This window comes from Ambystoma mexicanum, chromosome 7p (assembly GCF_040938575.1).
Source record: "Ambystoma mexicanum isolate Mex_15411 chromosome 7p, UKY_AmexF1_1, whole genome shotgun sequence".
Classification (NCBI taxonomy): Eukaryota; Metazoa; Chordata; class Amphibia; order Caudata; family Ambystomatidae; genus Ambystoma; species Ambystoma mexicanum.
Genome location: NC_090939.1, coordinates 889,902,234 through 889,921,523, shown reverse-complemented (window position 1 = coordinate 889,921,523; position 19,290 = coordinate 889,902,234). Strand labels below are relative to the sequence as shown.

Sequence of the window (19,290 nt, the reverse complement as noted above, 5' to 3'; positions counted from 1 at the left end):
AAGGAGCCCCACGAGAGGCCCATGCCACTATTGAGAAGGAATGTCTGGCGGTTAGGTGGGCCATTGTGTCACAGAGCTATTACCTCCCTAGGGCGCACATTTACCCTGGTAATGGATCATGCGCCATTGGTCTGGATGTCAAGAAATAAGGACTCTAACCCCAGGATCCTGCTTCGGTGGGGTTTCAGGCCCTGCAGCCTTTCAACTTTACGACTGTCCACCGGCCAGGTAAACTGCTGACGCAAGTGGATTTCTTCTCAAGAGTGCATACCCTGCCCCAACGTCAGGGCTTGGTGGGGACAGTATGTGAGGAGCTGATGGTGAAAACCGAGGGAGCACAGTGAAGGGGTTAATCACAGTGTGCACGATGGTTACAGGCGTAAAGGACTGACGGTGTGAGTGAGGGTGTGGATGCGCAGAGAGGCGGAGTTAGGTTAATGAATTGCTTTGTCCTTTTCTTTAAAAGGAGTAACGGGCCATCCAGGAGGGGGAGTTTGTGCCACGAGGTATGGAGGAGGCTGCAGGTCACGGGCCAGAGGAGGCGTTCGTCTGGGCTTATTAGTTGGTGCAGGAAAAAAAACGTTACCGGAGGGCCGACGTCAACAGATGCAGAGGCGACTGCGCAAGACCAGGGATTGCCACGCGGAACACCGCCAACAAGGGAGCAGGTGAGCCTGCCGAAGAGGAAAAGGGGTTGGGGCAGAGACAAGGGGTGAATTCCTCAGCAGAACGCCGCAACCATGGGAGTTGTTCATCACCGGAACAGTCTGGGCCGGAACCTTACAAGTAGCGGACCACCTTAAGAGAACTGGGATACTGGGCAGGGGTGAGGTAACCACTGCCCTACTAACAAAAGGTTGGACTACTGATAAGTTACTGTTGAGAAAATATATAAATAACCACGTACCACTTTCCTTGAGTCTCAGCGTGATTTGTGACCAAACCTGAGGTGTGACCGTCCTATTCATAATGACCCTCTGGTATTTTGAGATAAAAGTATGTTCTACTATGGGTGGTCTATATTATTTATTAAGATTGCTGGCATGTTTCATTATTTGGGACAAGCAGACAAAATGTTTTGCGTTATGTGGATAAAAAGTGAAGCTTTGCAAAAAGACATTCATTTTGCTTGTGAAACAAGAAGGCAGCTTTGTAAATTTTTAAAGGTGTTAAAGTCCTTTGACAACTTGACCAACCACGTACTTGAAGTTGCTCTGGCGACTTGGCTTTAAAAAGCATGTAGCAAATCGGATAACAAACACAGCGTAAGCACTTTTCCAGAATTGGAATTTTTCACATGAAAGGGCCACCAAAGAGAGACATGCCCCCATGACCCATTTAATCATGAATGACCGTGTGCTGTGCAGCCCATATCTGACAATGGAGCGTAAGATCACAGCTCACAGGAGGGAATGCCTATTCATGACAGCTCTGATCCGAACTCGCACCTTCAGACCCAGCTGAACCTTTTAAATCTGACAACACTGTTAACATTGGAGGGGTATCCCACCCCATATCCCCCCTGAATCTCTGCCCTTGCTTAATACACTCAGATTTTGCATCCCTGAGTTTGTAAGAAGCTGCTGACATATTTTTTTGTAACATTGTAAACTTGAACATTTTTTTCCAGTGATCTTTCAATGCAGCTAGTATCATTTTCAAACAAGAAAAACATGTTTTTCCTTTGTTATGTAGCTCTGCCCCATCTGGAGAGCAGTTACACCTAGTCTGCACTATCCTCATCTTAGATGTCCCAAACTCAATCAAAGTACAAGGCAAGAGTCTCATGGAGGGAGAAAAGGAGACTCTCTCTAACATGTTGCCTCGGAGTAATGCAGATTACCAGTAAGGCTTCAGAACATTACCTCTTCAGCCCACCTTCCTTGTCCCAGTCTGTACCATATGACGGATGTAGTAAGCTGAACATGAACGAAGAAAGCCAATCGTCATCTGCTAGAAGTAACACAACTACCCTGGTAAGATCAAACAGCAGTTAATTATAAATTGTCCGGCTCAAGGTCACCTCCCTCCCCCAACTTAAAGGGATCCTTCAGAAAGTTTTCTCATGCAAAATCTGCAAAGGGAACACACACTGTGGGAGAGGCCCATGCATCTGTTCCCGTCATTCACATATCAACCTTTCAGTTTTACCCATCGGAAGAAAATCTGCCTTCTGCCTACCGTAGAGACAAAAACACATAACAAAGCAACCAGCTGTTGTTCGGCCGGGGAACATACAGCACATTAAGACCATATTCACCAGATATATAGTGAAAAGCCAGTGACAAAGGCAGGCATCAAAACCATGCAGGCCTTTCACGATGAGAAAGGACATACAAACACTACCATCTACGAGGAAGTAACCTTCTTCCTGTCAATACTATAACCTGAAAATGGGGCCCTCGCCCAGAGGAACACTCCCTTAGCCATTGGCACATGAGACCATGGTCAGTACTTCATAGATCCTTCCCACTTTCCATCAACTGGAAATTAAAACAAAGCCAAGCACATGATTTGCCCAACTGACCATCCCCAAAATTAATTGGTATGCCAGTGCTGTATTAATACCTCAACCTGTAGGCCATGAATCACAACATGAGTGGGCAGGAAGCGGAGCACAATAATTCTTATGTGACAATCCTGTACTAAATCATCAATGCAAGACATTTCAAACAGTGCTGCCACCCTTCCGTATCCATACGGACCCAAGGCCTGGCCGGATGAGCAGAAGGATAGAAGTCCTATTAGATAGTTCTTTTCTATGATCTGAATTTAAACAGCTGTAGGAAAAGCCAAACATGGGGCCAACATGAGACCGGGGGCACAAAATACAGACATTGGGGAAAAACAGGTGTAATGTTAAAAGAACAGTCTGTCACATAAGGGCAGACAGTATCTTAGACTGCAGTTGACAAAAAATGGCTCAGTGGCATGGGGAATCCATGTACAGTAGTAACCATAACAGTCATATTAAAAAGCTAAACCTGAGTCTCGAACACCCTGTAAATAAGTGTCTAAATGCACTACCAATACAGTTATATTAATTCTTAATTGAACTCCTCCCACAAAGAGAGCACCATATAAGAATATATAATTCTCTGCACAGCCAGCCCATACAACTGTTGAATAGGAAAACAACGAAAAAGGAGCGCAGACTCCTTGCAGGAAGAGTATGGGAAGTTACCCTTAGATCTGTGGGTGAAACGGGGGAGATGTTGGACCACATCATTTTCACAGATGCTCTTAAGAACACAGACTTCAAAGATGGTTGAAGAGTTTTTATTTTGTACAACTGAGATTATTTATAATCTTGATGGTATGTGACTGAGATGTGACACACTAAAAGCTGTCCTTCTCTTGCCTCCAGTGGGCTTCACACCTCCCTAGCCCAGGCTTCCCTATATCCCAGGTTGGCAACTAGAAATCAGTAGCGCCTACAATTCTCTCTAGGTTGATAGTCTAAGCCTTTTCTATCTTACTCTCTCTGGGGTTCTTCAGAGGTGGGAACCTATCCTGACAACTCGCTAGGATTAGTATTTCAGTATGGTCTGGTGCTTTTCCAAATTCCCAGTTCCTCTCACTCTGGTTGTTCATGCTCTTGCATTTCACCAAATCTTCTGATATATATATATATTTTTTTTGCCAACAAGAGCTCTCCTGATTTCCCCCCGCACTCCCTCCCCCTTTGAGTTGGGGTGTCGATTCTGCTCTTTTCCACTTGGGCTCACTTGTAGGCAACTTGAGATTGCTTTAGTTTGTTTCAGGCATAGCTAACCGCGATTTATATTGATAAGTCCATATTGAAGGTCAAGATTTGGCCATTGGCAGTGATTTATTTGTAAATACCCTTTGGTTTCTCACACCGGGAAGAAAATGTTATCTCTATATATAAATGCTAAACTATCTCACCAACTAGTCATCGGGGACTTGTCATCCAGGTGGGCAGGACATGGCAATCGCTTTTGGATCCAGTTCCTCAGGGTGGACCAGTGCGGGAGGATCACCTGGGTGAGGGGTCTTTGGGGAGTGGGATTGAGATAGCCGATGGTAAGACGCGGTATTCCCCCCCACCTTATTTTGTTTTTTGAATTATCCAAAGTCCCAACTCCGCCCCCCCTCCCCCTGTTTTTTATACAAACGCTTGGCAGAGGAAGAGGATGACTGAGAGTAACCAGACTAACTTTCTCACAACCTTCTGGACATGTCCGGTTATCAGGTCAGGCAAAGTCAGGCACTTTACCTTAAATGCATACCCCTGATACCAATTCGCTCTTCTCACACGAATAAAAGGCAACACCTAAAGCTCTGAGCAAGGCGGAACATGAGAATGAGCAGAACTTCCAGGATGAAGGCACACCTACTGGAGCAGAGCAACAGACCAAGGGACTAGAGCAGCGGACCGAAAAAACCCCAGGTTGTTGCCTCTGACAGACCACGAAAGACACAAGGAGAAGGGCTGTTCCCACATGTGAAGATTTCATTGTGTTCCGAGGAGGCCAGCGACCCTCCCGGGTGAACGCAGTTAGGGAGGCGAGATCAAGCCTGTGGTACTAACTTTGGCTCGAAATATCGGAAAACGTCAATTGAGAAAGAAGCGCACAAAGAAATAGACCAATTTGGCGCCATATCTCGCCGGAAATATAAATAAAAAGAAGAAATATTAAACTTAACTGAGGCCCTGCAATAGTAAACAAACTGGCCCAAGCTACACAACTGAATAACGCCCCTGAAGGGATCACCTACCTAGGGATCATATTAACGCTCTCGTTCGGCCAGATATATAATGCCAACTTTCAAAAACTCCTGGCTAAACTGAAAATAGACCTGGTGAAATGGAACCCCCTCAATATCTTGTGGTGGGCAGGCTAACGGTTATAAAAATGTCAGTATAGCCAAAGCTACTTCATTACTTTCAAACGCTGCCAATAAAAATCCTGAGATCGGTTTTGAGGTCACTGAATGAAGTGGTGAGTATCTTCATATGGAAACACAAGACTCCCAGAATAGTGATGTCATCCCTAACAGCACAGAAAGACCAAGGTGGATTAACACTCACCTACTTCAGTAGATGCTATGAGGCAGCACAACTGAGTTATAAAAGAATGGGTAGCGCAATCTCCCCAACACATCTGGGCAAGACAGGGCAGTGGCGGGGTCCCACCTCTCTAACCTTCTATGGCTAGACAAAAGCTATATAGACATCCCAACACCAAGATAAGCGAGGCTGTGGCGGTGGGATCGAGGCTTGGAACACAGCAGTCAAAAGAGGGGCCCTAACGACAATCCCATCGCCCTTCACGCCGATCTTCGGGAATCCTGACTTCCAACCAGGGATGGAAGGGGGCACATATAATAGCTGGAGACAAGCAAGATAAGAGATATGTACAGGGGTCAGTCAATAATGACATTCCAGGAATGTAAACAATCACTGTGTTTAGCAGCCAAGGAGAAATTTAAATCCACCCAACTAAATCATTGGATTAACTCCCCGCCCAATAAAGAAGCTGCCACGAGACAACTGACCGAGTTTGAAAGTTATATGACAACAGACAAAGGCGCTAAGAAAATAATCACCAATCCCTACAAATTCTTGAACGATCAAGGGGACAAAATACAACGGAAATAATGAAGCGATGGGAAAAGACACTGAGTGAGCCCATTATGAGAAAACAATGGGAATATGTATGGAACTTAATCCCCAAATTAATGTGCTCAATACAGATGAGAAATGTGGCAGAAAGTCACACTAAGTGGCACATCACCCCAGAAAGGCTCCATGCAATGTATCCATCCACAAATGACAAATGTTGGCCAGGTTTCTCCACGAAGGGGGACTGGAAACATACATGGTGGCGCTGCCCACATCTCCAGCGTTTCTGGGGAGATGTGAAATCTCAACTAGGCAAAATGATACACAGATCTGACCAGCTGCTGGACAAGGTTTGGATGGTGGGACTGTGGGAACCGGGTCAGAGGCTCCATACCAAAATACAACAAAGAGGGGAGGGGAGAGTAATGACCCTGGTGGTAATCGGCGTGGCTGACAATAGCACAACAATGGAAACCCAGAACACTGCCCAAGATTTCTGACTGGCTGCAGAAAGTATGGAGGTTCGTCTTGCTTGAATGGATGGCTTACAAACTTCAAGGGACACCCTATGCATTTTGGAAAGGCAGGGGATACAACCTAACCTACCTACAAAGTGACTATATGCACCAGTGGGTGCCCGCATAATATTAGAATCCTGGATATTCTGTAAAGCCACGCACACCCTGGAGGAAGAATCGGACCACACCACCCAAGGGGGGAGGGACAAGGGATTTGGGGGGGGAATTGTTGACACAATTGTTGTACATGCTTAACTGCAAAACCAATAAAACTTTCTTTTTTTAAAAAAAGAGAAAGAAACGGACTCAGCCAATGTGTTCACAAGTGACCCGAGAGATCGGTGTGTGTTAAAGTGAATAAAGTAGCAAAATCATTTGACAAGTAAAGGCTGCATTTGTGTTGGTGAGATGTGAAGAAAGGCAGACCCGTGAACGAACTTTAAAGTAAAATGCAGCTGCAAGATCAGCCATACTAAGTAACGGAGTGGTCCGGTGAAAAGAAGTAACCCATTTGAGTCTCCATGAAAGATGCATTGTTTAAAGCAAAAGAACGAGCCAACAGCAAGAGTGAAAGTAAATGGTGAACGCTGAGTCAGAGTGGTCCTGCGGTGGTCAGTAAGCAAAAAATAATCTGCACATTCAAAGGACTTCGACAGCCAAAAGTGGTATGAGCCCGATTGAGGGAGCCCGGAACTGCATTAAGCTTGGAGAAAGGAGCCCCCTTGCAACTTTGTGTGAACTGTATTGTAAGATATGAGCCCGGCAGAAGGTGACCTTGTGAACGTTTTGGTTGAAACATTATTTTGAAAGCCAGAGAAAGGAACTTTTTAAACGTGGAAGGCCAGGCAGGTCTCGACCCACGGTTGTGAACCGTGTACTGTATTGGAAGCTGAGCCAGATTGTCATTCTGCCTACAAGGATTGCCTTACCTCATGAGGCCTTACGTGGGGAGGAGATCTGGTTCAGCCACATTATCATTTGAACACTGACTTTTCCTTTTGCATAAATGTTCTCCTTTTTACACTTTTTGTATAAGAGATAGGGCAGACATTAGGATTTTGTTAGTATAGGCCATTTTGATTTGACAGACTCCACTAGGACTGTTTTATTTATCGTTTGATGGTCGGGACTACTCCCATTTTAGTTCTAGGGCAGAATAGGAGTTTCTCCAACCTCAACATTTTCAATAAAGGTTTTACAAATTGTATCCATTGTGTCAGTGTCAATACTTATGATGCCATGCCTTCCCTACACCTGCTGGCTGCTCCACCTGGCACTTATGCAGGCCAATGCTTAAGCTACACAGCTACCCTTCATGCCAGTCTGGGTAATTTTGCATTGCCTTCCCCTCCCTCTTCTTAAATTGTCAGTGGGGGAGGCCTTTGTGAATAAAGTGACCCGTGTTAAGTAAAGTAAATGTCTGAATGTACTCCGGAGGAAGATGCCATCACTTCTGCTCACTGCTTTGGCACTAGAATGCCCTTGACTGTGCTTTCGAGCGCTGAACACATTTAAGTAGCTCCTCCTTCTCTGTGAACGGTAATCGACTGGTGCAGTAATTGGTCAGCATGCCGGGGACAGAAGTGTAGATGGGCCCTTTAGGTACCGTTACTGCACTGGGCTGCGCGCTTTGTTATGCTTTGTCTTAGTCAACTCCCCTTCTTACGCCCTATCTTTGGCTGGCTCTTGGCTTGGCCAATAAAGATGGACATCTCCTGCTTCTCATTGTTTAACTGTTATATCCCTCTATATCGGGAGAATTATTGTTTGTCTCCTTTAATGCAGGTGCTGTTGGTGATCTGTAAAAGGAGGGCTCTGATTTGCTGTTGCATTTCCCCATTGGTTTTCTGACTTGAGATTTGCATGGGCTAAATCATACACCTTCTCCCTTGCGGCATGTGTCGGTGGTGTACTGCAGTTGTGGTGCATTCTCTACTTGTATTGATTAGTCTCTGTCCCACCCCCATTGCCTGGCCTCTATGCCATTCTGCATGGCCTGAAGTGTTGGAATAAGGGCCTTTCCTTTATGCTCCTCTGCCGGGCATACGTATTCAAAGCATGTTTTTTTTCTGTGACTGGCTTAGAATTATTTTTTGGTTCCACCCTAGAGTCCATGCTGATGTTTGTGCAACTGGCATGTACAGACGCTCAACTCCTGATTCCAGAAGATGTAAAATATTTACTGTGGCCTCTTCTCTCTAAATTATTTCCATGGGAAGCTGGTACTATAGAGTGGGACTATGGGAACAGCCCTCTTGGCTCCATGAAACAAGTAACCCCCTTGTCTACCAGTCCTTTCACCAATCTAGATGCTAGCAGAACCTCTAAACTTCCCAAGGAAGGGCTGAAGGAGCTCTGTGCTACCTTCCGACTACCGCATCCATGGGTACATGAGAGTGGGCAGCTCCTTCTGGGCTCCAGAATTTTCATTCCTTCATCAAAGGGCAATAAACAGGTGACTTCATCACGCATTAAAAGCACCACCAAATGTCAGACACAAAAATAAACGTGGTCAAATGAAAAGGTAATGGTTTAACAAGTGTCAAAACTGCAAACCATCGCATGTGTGAAGGGGAAAATAGTGTCCAAAGACAATCTGGGATATTGTTTCTTGGATGTTGGTGAATTGAAATGGTCTTTTAGCCTGAAAAACAGTTGAGTAGGACATTCTTCCAGTTTTTAAAGAACCACAGTGTGTAACATTGACTGAAGTATTGTTAGCAATTGCCCTATCAATGATTTTTCATACTTGTTTGCATTTTTCTTATTGCTTTAACATTCTGTAGGAGGAGCAAGAGTATGTGGAGCTCCTTGCAGCAGAAAAACATCAAGCTAAAGCGCTCCTGAAAATGCAACATCAAAACAAAAGTCTTTCCATCCTTGATGAGATTCTTGAAGATGTTAGGAAGGCAGCTGATCGGCTAGAGGAAGAAATAGAAGAACATGCATTTGATGACAATAAATCAGTAAGTGAAAAAATGGGAAAGGCACAGATGTTTTCTTTCCACACCGCCATCTCTCTTCACGGTGCCTAAATTCAGGGAAAATATATAATTCTAAATGCGCATGGAATTCATAATCCTTAAGATTAGAGAAGCCACCAAACTCTTTCCAGGACCAGTTTGGCTATGCCAGAATACATGTTCCAACTGAATAAATTACATTCGGGTTATCTGAGCACTCTCAACTTTTGATTTACTGTATACTGCAGCAGGCCTGATAAACAGATTTACGTTTTCTTGTGTTGATCTGCTGATAATTGAAGGAGAGCATGGAATTCTACACTTTATTAGGGGCAGCAAGACTACCTTTTCAGGACAAAAACATTCCAATGAAGATTCCAAAAGATTGTAAAATGGTTTACTGCGAGTCGTTTTAATCTGGGTTCTCAACTGCTGTTGTGATGCATAAGTATGTCTGTCTGTTGCACCATCTTAGATTCTTGTCTCCTTCATGCTGATCAAAATAGACCGCCTAGGATTGCTCCATAGTTTTTAGCCCCATTTCTGGGACTAAATCCATTTTTAGATTGGAAATTTAACAAGGATTTGTTTTGTCACTTTTGTATGACTAGCTTTGTGCACAGTACTGGGAAAAGTCACATCGTGGGGAAGATGGCGAGTCTGGAATCGTTATCGCCGCGGCCCTCCATAGAGCTTTCCGTCACGTTTTTCTCCCCAACGTGCTTGCAGGTCTAGTCTTTCTCTACTCGCGTACGCGACCGGGAGCTTTTAGTCTCCAGCTTCCGGGTCGCGTACGCGTTGCAACGCACCTTTGGTTCCGCGTTGTTTGCCACGCTTGGTTTGCATTCTGCGTAGCCATTCCCCGCTCTTTCTGTTTCTTTCGTACTTATCACTTGCCTGTGTTTCTCGTCCTTCCCACTCTCTCTCTTCTGCCCGTCTACCCCCCCTTTCCTCTCTCCGCCCTCGCTCTGCACTTCCCTCCTTCTTTCCTCTCTCATCTACCCTGTTTTCCTCCTTCCTCTTTTTCCTATTTCTCTCGTTGCACTTACCTTGCCTGCTTCCCGGACTGCCTCTGCCTCCCGTTGTTGTTAACATTTCATCTTCCTGTGGACCGACCTTGCCTGCTTATTGGACTGCCTCCGCCTTACGTTTCTGTGGACATTCATCCTTCCTGTGTGCCGACCCAGCCTGCTTAACGGATTGCTTCAGCCCTACCCTTGTGATCTGGTACCGTTCCGGTTCTACTTACCTTTCCGCTGTGCCACTCGGACTGTTCAGAGCCTGAAGTCATCTCTTAGGGGTTTTTTGAGCCTTTGGCTTTTTCCCCTTATCCGACGGTCACGGAAGATCTTTCACTGCCTTACCTATACGGTGTCGCGGTGGCGTCCTTTCGTGGCCATCCATACCTTCATAAAAAAAAGGAGAAACCAGGAAACAAGGAAGAAAGGAAAACCAGGAGAAAAGAAAGAGGTGAGGAGGAGGGGGAGGGTTATGAGACTGAAACTTCATATGAAGAAGAGGACATAGCTGACCCTTGTGACAGAAAAGAGCATGTGGAAACAGAAAAAAATGAAATGTACAGAAAAGATTCACCATTTTGGAAAAGGTGACATTGGACAAACAATCCAGAGTAAATGACAGCTGTGCATGCTAAATGATCCAGGATATGGGATGGGTGACAATTCTGTAATCTAGTTCTGGAATGACAATTAAACATGGCAAACATTTCAGAATGTGACTTTGTTCTCAGTTACAAGACCAGTCCAATACATTTCCAGTGTTTATTACAAAAATATATGCAAGAGACAATTGGGGATCCAAGCATGGGTTTAGTCCCTGGATACTTTCCCTGATCCTTCAAGAGGGCGCCAACTTCCCTAGTGCAGGATCTCTACTCGGACAGTTCTGCACACAGTAAAAGTACATCTTGTCTATAGCTAGGTGACACTGAATTTCTAGGCTATCACTATTATAGGGATGTCTAAAAGCCGTAGCCAATCTAACTCCATCAGAGAATGCCTGGTGTCCTAGGGGGGGTCGTTTGTTCTTCCTGGCATGTCTTTCCTCCTGATGGTCTCTCAACCTTTTCCTCACTCTCCTGTCCCTATGCCTGTTCTCTCTTTCTCTTTCTCTTTTCTTCTTTCTCTTTTCTTCTCTTTCTCTTTTCTTCTTTCTCTTTATCTTCTCCCCTTAGGGACCACTGCAAAAGGCTTAAGACTACAGGTATTGGCAGTAAACCCAATTGGTAGCAGTCTGTACCACGCAGACTAGCTGTGGCTGAGCAGCCAGACTTCTCTCAAGAAGAGTTAGACAGTATTTAGAGTATACAAGATAGGTACCAAAATACAGTAGCACAAGCAAACACTGACCAGAGCTTTGGTATCAAGTATATCATTATTTATTTAAAGACACACTTAGAAACACTCCAGCACTATTATTGTAAGCAAGTTCAAAAACACAGTCACTATTAATATATATACATTCCTTATTAGACAAGTCTTAGTTAACACCACTTATTTCCAGACCGAGGTGAACGCTTAACTAAAGATGGCACTCCAATAAGTTAAGAAAAAGGGAGAGAAAAGGCAGAAATTTGGAAAAGCACACAACACAATACTTTAGAAGCACCCAGCAAGGCAGGAAAGTCAAAGTCTACTTGTGAGCAGAGTTCAGAGGCCAGGCTCCCTCTTAGAGAGAACAGAGCACCAATGCGCCCAAGATCACACAGTTTAAGAGGCTTGAAAAGTCTTGCAGGGAGTTCACAAAATAATTAGTTCAGCTCAGAAAAGTTCAGTTAGCCAGCCTAGGGCCAACCCAAGTGGTAAGTTGAGGATTTAAGAGACACCCCACACAGATCGTTGCGAGGGAGGCCAGGCGGACACAGTACCTTGAAAGTGGAGAGAATCCTCCAGCGGGGACAGTTGTTCCTGGCAGCGGGTGCAAGTCGCGGCGTCGTCCAGAGGAAGAGAAGATCTCGACGTGGAGGAAAGCTGAAGGTCGTTGCACTGCCAGGGAAGAAACCAGCCACGGAGTTCTCTGGTTAAAAGGTACTACCCTTTTATTCGCGGTAGTGGTAAAACGTGGTATTCCGGTTGCTGCGATGCTTGGCACAGGCAAGGCGGCCACGAGATGATCCAGGAAGGCGAAAAGGCAGGCAGACTGGTTATCCCCACCAGTCAAAGGAAGAAGACTCTTCGGGATGAAGATCTCCTCTGTCGTTGGAAGAAGTGGTGAGTCGGTTCAGCAGGGCTCCACCGGTGGTGTCGTTGTTGCAGGTCGGGTCAGCTTCTCCCTCTTCGGATTCTTTGGGCCTGTGGCGACTTCTGAAGCTCCAGTCCCCAAAGCCCTGCTTTTATGCAGAAAACCCCCATTCTACAGTCCTAGCTGTCACTCAAACATGCTAAGTGGTGAGCTGGGCGGCTCACCACTGGGCCAATCACACAAGAGTGCGACTTGAGTTGCCGAGGCAACTCAGTCCAGGGTGCCTAAACCCCCCTCCCACGCATCCTGTAGACCCAGACAGTGGCACCACTTTTGGAGGCTTCTTTGGAGAAGCCCGCCAAAAAGTGGAACAAAGGGCTCAACTTGGGTTGGAGTTACAGAGGCGAACACAAACTCCATTTTAAAACCGAGTCCTGACGAAAAGACCCAACCAGGGAATAAATATTAAATAAATAACCCGGCGGTATCTTTAACATTGCACCAAAAAGTGGTGCGTTTAAAATGAATGGGAAAATCGCATAGTAAATATTTTTAGGAATATTTCGCGTGGTAACCACTGCCACCAGCCATAAACTCGACAAGGGGGGACTGCACAGTGCCCCCTCGAAAAACAGACCCAGGGGCAATCTAATTACCCCTACCAGTACTTCCACAATATGATGGTTTGTACTGGTTCTGCTCCCAATTTAAGACTAGTAAAGTCAATGGTGACTTTACATGCCATGGGGGACCGTAGTCAGTCCCAGGGTATGGAGTCTATGTTTGGGGGTCACTATGACACCCCTGTGTTACTGCACTGAGGGTGCTTTGTAACACACGTACCAAAAACCACATGAAACCCTTTGGAGTAAAAGACCCCATAGCCCATTAAACACATTGCAAAGTCAAAGGATATCTCAAATCATGTCTAAGAGTGGGAGAAAAAGAGTCTCACTCTTAGCAGGAGAAAAAAATAAACCCCAAAAATCCAGCAAAGCTGCTGGGGACTCACTAGGTTTGGGAAATTATCCTTAACAGAGAATTCTCCCTAACACTCTCACTCTCTCTCTCCCCAAAACAACCTTGAGCCACTCTTCCCACTCCTCACACCCAATTGGGTACCCCTTTTATACTCAATACCTTATCTTCACCCTCTTTATACACTCAAGTCGGTGTCCTCCTCTACCTCCTACACACTGCCAATTGGTATTTTAGTCTGCCCTCACCCAACACCTCTCATTGTAGACTTTAGACTAACTTCAATGGCTTTTATATCCCTTCCTTCGTGCCTAAATGATTTGCCGTGCTTCCGTTGGACACAGAGTCATCTGCTTCCTTGGGGCAATATTTCTAAGCTACTCCCAACTCCCAATTCCTCCCCCTATGGGCTGGACTTTCCCCAGGAAAGGGCTTCATAAGGGCTTCCAGCCCTCCCTCTTTCAGTCTCATTTTCCTCTTATACAAAATACAAGGGGTGGGGGGTGGGGGTCCTGGGAGTCTCTCTGCCAGACATTAGTCCTGGTTGAGAGCCTTACCAAGATTCTTTAGCTCACTATCTTTCACAGGGGAGAATTGCGTAGCATTTCACTGCTGGATTGCCCATGGGCAAGGAAAAAACTGAAGTTTTGGATATTTCTCCTCTGAAAGATAGTGAGCTAAAGACTCTGGGTAAGGCTCTCATAACCAGGACTAATGTCTGGCAGAGGGACTACCAGGAACCCCCTTGTTGTTTCCATTTCCTCCTAGCCAGCCATGCGGTCACTGTCGTTCTTTCTCATGTTCTCTCTTGTATCAACTAAGTTAATGTCTACAAAGGCCTTGGGGAGAGTTCCTGGTCTCCAGTAAGGCTGTGTCATTCTCTGCTGTTAAATACCATCACTGCTGTTAAATACCATCACTGCTATTCACCTACTACCCTGTAGCATGTCTGGGAAGTCTGTCATGGGTGTTGGTCTCTCATTCAGCTTCCTGAATAGGGAAGCCTGTTCCATTCCCATGTTGGTGCAAATGCCATTCTGCCTTTTCAATGCCAGGTTTTTATCTCTTGGGCCCAGATGAATTGCAGTACTTGTAGTTTCTCTGTTACTCACCACCCTTGACAGCTCGGGCGATGTTAGACGACCCAGCAGGAAGTGTAAGAATGGAAGCGTTAGCCAATCTCCAGTACTCCAGACCCATGAATCAAAGATTCAGGCTTCCTCTAAGTGGGGCTCTTCTTTACGATCTACCTCTTTGCTATTCCGATTTGGACAGATGGAGGAATTGATCGCACAAATGAGCGGGGAACACGAGCACCGCCAAACCAATGCTGCAATAGAACACAAAACAGTTAACAGTATATCTAAGTTGAAACCCTCTACACCAATTAAATCCCAATCCGTGAATACCTGGTGGGAAAGCAGTGATGACTTGACTAAGTGTTTCCTGATACTGTACCAGGACCTATAATGGAAACCCAGATTATAATCTCAACAAGGGGAAAAAAAACTGTTTACTAATGGGTGTTTAGTAAGGTTAACTAACCTGAGGGTATATTGAGTTAGTGATGGAAAATATCCAGTAAGTTTGTACTAAGCAACGACAATGAGAAAATAATAAATAGGAAGATTAGTAAAGGGTAGTAACCCGGGCAGCAGGAGGGACGCACTAGAGATAGGTTGGTGCATGAATCGGCAAAGCGCTCGAAATTCACAGTACTTAAGGATCTGGAATAGTTGATCAGGTTGGTAAAGAATGCACAGTCAGGAAGAAGATAGTTCCCAGGATAGCAGAATATAAGAATAAGGTGGCTATAAAAGCTGACAGCAAGTATAGCTCTTACCGGAATCAACAACTCCCTAGGCGTACATATAAAATGCAGAAATAGTGCTTCGTGGGGATTGGTTCCTTCGACGTATTCCACATCTATGACAGGTAATCACTACAGCTGTGCTGCTTCAGAAAATGTTCTGCGTCGATGATGTTGATATGCTGTCCTCGAGGGCCTTAGTCGAGCTGACATCACCGGATGTTATAAGTAGGACGCACGACGCCCGTAGCCTCAGTTCCGTTTTTTCTGCAAACGTGTTCGCTTCGGAATCTCGGCATGCCTCGGATCTTCTCCTGATTGAATCAGTTCTTCGTTCTTGGTTTGGGAATTGATCATGTCTTCTTCTTCTACCCCACGGTCGGGCTTCAAGAAGTGTCGGCACTGCGGTTCCAAGATGTTGCTTACGGACCCGCACGACGGCTACCTCTGGTGCCTCGGCGAGGACCCCGCTACTGATGACTGTGACGATTGCCAGTCTTTGACATCGAAGGCTTTGCGGGAGCGGAAGAAGCTATCTGTAGGTAGGGTTTCCAAACCCCGAAAATCGAAATCCGCGGGGCTTTCGACTGACTATTCGAGGGGCGACTCTCTGCGTCGGTGTAAGTCCAGGGGGTCTCGGTCCCGGAGTGGTTCCCGCCATTCCTCTGCCTCTTCTAGGCACTCGCAGAAGCGCCATCACTGGTAGCCTTCCTCGTCCGAGGACTCTGCCAGATGGCGGATAGCTTGTCCCAACAAGCATTCTTCTCCGGAATGGGACGCATTTCGCAAGGAGATGATGGTGATTTTTGAATTGCAGGGCTCTGTTGCGTCCGCACCTTCAAAAGAAGCCTGCAAGGAATGCGCTAGAGCCGCTGCTCGCACGCATTCGGGCTCAGGCGGTTGACGCGATCATCGGGAGCCATCGAGGTCGCGATCGGACAAGGTAGATCGCTCTAGACCTGCCCATTCCAGGTCCCGATCCTCGACGCCATTGAGTCCGTCGGAGCCTGTGACGTCTTCTAAGAAGACGTCAATGCCATCAGCGCCATGTCCATCGAGGGACTCTCTCGAGGCTCCGCCTCTGAGGAAGTCCTCGATGCCATCGGCGCCAAGATCGTCGAAGGACACGCTCGGGGCTCTGGCCTCGAAGCCGTCGACGCTGATTCCGTTGACGCCCTCAACGCCTTTTGAGGAGGCTTTATCGGAGGTATCCCAAAAACCGGTGGAAACCCCAAGGAAGGCACTGAGTAAGTCAGTGAGGCCTGTGTTTGAGCCCTTTTCTGTGCCCTCATCCAGGGATGTGTTCCAGCCTCTGGATTATATCTCTGAGGTGGATGAAGGGTCGGATGTGGAAGGTCTGGTTCCTCAGGAGGTTCCTGATGACCTGTTGTCTGATCATAGCCAGTTGGAAGACCTGCGTCAATCTTTGCATGACGCTAGTGGTCTGGACACCTCCCCGGAGGTTGAATTTGGTAGGCCTGAGCCTGGTACTCACACCGAATCGTCATACATGCATCTCATGTCGAGGGTGACTCAGTATTTGTGGTGGTCTGCTCCACCCGTGGATATTCTGCAGGATGACCTGACAGATATCTTGGACCAAGGTTCACCCACTGACCCGGTGCTGCCATTTCATATGGCCTTACGAAAAAGGGTGGTGGCGGCTTGTGTGCTCTGGAGAGTCTCCCGGCAGTGATTAAGTCGTTGCCGAAAAAATACTGTCCAGCCAGTGGCGACCCCGGCTACTTGACTTTCTCCAGCATGGGGTCTGGCATGGATTCACATGCTCATGAATATTCCCCGTCGTCAGGCTGGGAATCCTCGGTAAAGAAAAAACCAGTATCAGTTTCGTTTCTGATCTGTCTTTCGTAGTAATAACCAATCACTGGTCTCTGCGTGATACTGACCACAGCCAATGACTGCCCTCTACCTAAGCACCGCCTCTGGCAGCCATCTTCAGATTTTTACCGCACGTTCATGTGTTGGGATCCTCGTGCTATTGCTCTCGAGCGTTAGTGCTATTTTTTCACGTTTTTTCTCAAAAACTTCGTTTTTTCGCTCAAAAGAGCCTCAAGCTCCACCGACTCTCCATCCGATCAACGAGGACCCGTGTTGGATTCGTCTGCGCCCCTCAAGGGTGAAGATTTTGTCGAGCTACGCTTTTGGAGGACTCCAGAAGTTTCTCAGGCCCGGTCATGGCCCAGGAGAAGGGAAGCTCGACGCCCGGAAAGCTGTTCAGGGTCTGCCCTGGATGCCAGCTGCAGAACGTCTTCAAGGAGGACGAACACTCTTTTTGTCTTTACTGCCTACATGAGGACAAGACGCACGTGGAGAAGGACTGTGCGTTTTTGCGGCAACATGTCGGAGCGGACCGCCATCAACGTCTCGCCAACTGGCTGGAAGGGAAGAGCCCGTCCGGCGAGAAGAAGAGGAAGAAATCCGAGCAGTCTTCTAAGACCTTTGAGGACGCCCCGGTGACGGGGGTCCAACATAAGGCCAAGCACCGCGAGTCCGCTGGCACCGGGAGCGCCGAACGGTCGGGCTCTACGGGCGCCAGGCTGGGCGCACCCTCCCCGGCACCATCAACCACGAGCCAACGCTCTGGGTCGGGAAAGAGGAAGGCCAAGCACCCGGCGAGGCTCCTGGAGAGGCCCCGGTCGAGCTCGAAGGCGGAGGGGGAGCGAGGCAGTGTCCCCCCCCTCAAGGATAAGGCGGTGAGCGCACCTAAGGTGGTGAAGGCCTTAATCCATCCGGCCAAGCCCTCTATCGAAACTGTCGCGGCGGCCCTGGCTCAGCCTGTGGAGGCTACACCAGTGGTGGCGACTTCGGGGCTCAGAGTCTCCCTGCCACCTCGGAGGGAGTCCTCTTTTGTGCCCATCGATAGGACCCCCGTGGGGAAGAAAAAGGGGGGGCAGGGCGTCGTTGTAGATTCAGCCTCAACCTCGGAGGAGGAGCTGGTCGAGGTCTTAAGCCACGGCCTCGGCGTGGAAGAAGACCGGCCCGTCGGGATGGATCCCGACGCAGGTGACGACGACATCGTCGAGGGTACCGACGGGGCCCCTGATCGCCCGTCGGATTCCCCTCTGCCAGCGCCGCGAGACAACTCAGCGGCCATTTTGTTGGCTATACAGTCCTTATGCTCTGAGATAAGGACGAGACTACCGTTGCCGACGGAACCTCTCCCGTCGGGGGACCCAGAACCGGGACCTTCTGGTGTTCCCCCTACCAAGAAAAGAAGGATCCACCCTCCGCCTCCTTTTCAGCCGTCGCGCCCCTTCCAGCCCTCCTCCCCGTCCACCCGAGGGGATGATACGGGGACTGACACGGCAGCGACGGGTACGGACGACGAGGTATACGACGAGGATGTACCGTCGTCGCCTCCCACCAGGGCTTCTCCGCCCGACGAGATTGGATCGTTCCACTCCATGATCACCAGGGCATCCGAGCTTTTCCAACTCTGCCCTGAGGAGAAGAAGAAGAAAGGTTTCCTTTATCAGCGGCGCGAGGCCAAGAGGAAGACGGTCCTAGCAGTGCCTCTATTGGAAGACATTTGGGATGAGGGCCTCACCCTCCTCAAGAACCCTTCCACGACGCCAGCTAGAAGAGACCGGTACGAGAAAAAGTACCGGGTCCCGGACACGGCCCCCCTGTGCCTCCGGGCGCAGCCTACCCCGGACTCCGTCGTCTCCGCGGCGGCCAGGAAAAAAGCGGGGGGGGTGTGGCCTCCACATCGACTTCCCCACCGGACGGCGAGGGAAAGAAATTGGACGCTATGGGACGCAGAGTCATCTCGTCTGCAGCGACGACGATTAAAGCGGCCAACGCCTTGGCTATCGTGGCCCGCTACGACAGGGAGCTCTGGTACAAACTGGCTCCCCTGCTGGACTTCTTGCCGGACGACAAGAGGGCAGAGGCCCTGGAGATCCTGCAGGAAGGCGAGGTGGCTTCGGACCACGCCATTACCGTTGCGACGGACATCGCCGACACTGGGTTCCGCCAGTTGGGCAACGGCGTTTGCCTTAGGCGGCGTGGATGGCTCAAGGCTACGGACTTCCGTCAAGACGTTCAGACCAGAGTCCTGGACATGCCCTTCGATGGGAACAACCTGTTTGGGAAAACAGTGGACGATTCCCTTCAGGCCATTAAAGCGGACACCGAGACGGCCCGGGCCCTTGGAGTTCTGCAACAACGACGGACGCCCTTTCGGAGCAGCGGAGGCAAGGGCGCCTC

At 48.0% G+C, this 19,290-nt stretch overlaps 1 protein-coding gene across 3 annotated transcripts in view; it reads left to right on the top strand.

Annotated features, from left to right (window-relative positions):
- Nucleotides 1-19,290, top strand: part of TMCO3 (transmembrane and coiled-coil domains 3) — a 1,285,122-nt gene that overhangs the window by 113,023 nt on the left and 1,152,809 nt on the right. For all 3 annotated transcript variants that reach the window (XR_011283572.1, XM_069637136.1, XM_069637137.1), the window contains exon 3: nucleotides 8,895-9,074. Coding sequence is in view for 2 of the 3 variants with exons in the window: in XM_069637136.1 (XP_069493237.1) it covers nucleotides 8,895-9,074 (180 nt within the window). In the remaining variant the exon portion in view is untranslated. The remainder of the gene's footprint in view (nucleotides 1-8,894; nucleotides 9,075-19,290) is intronic.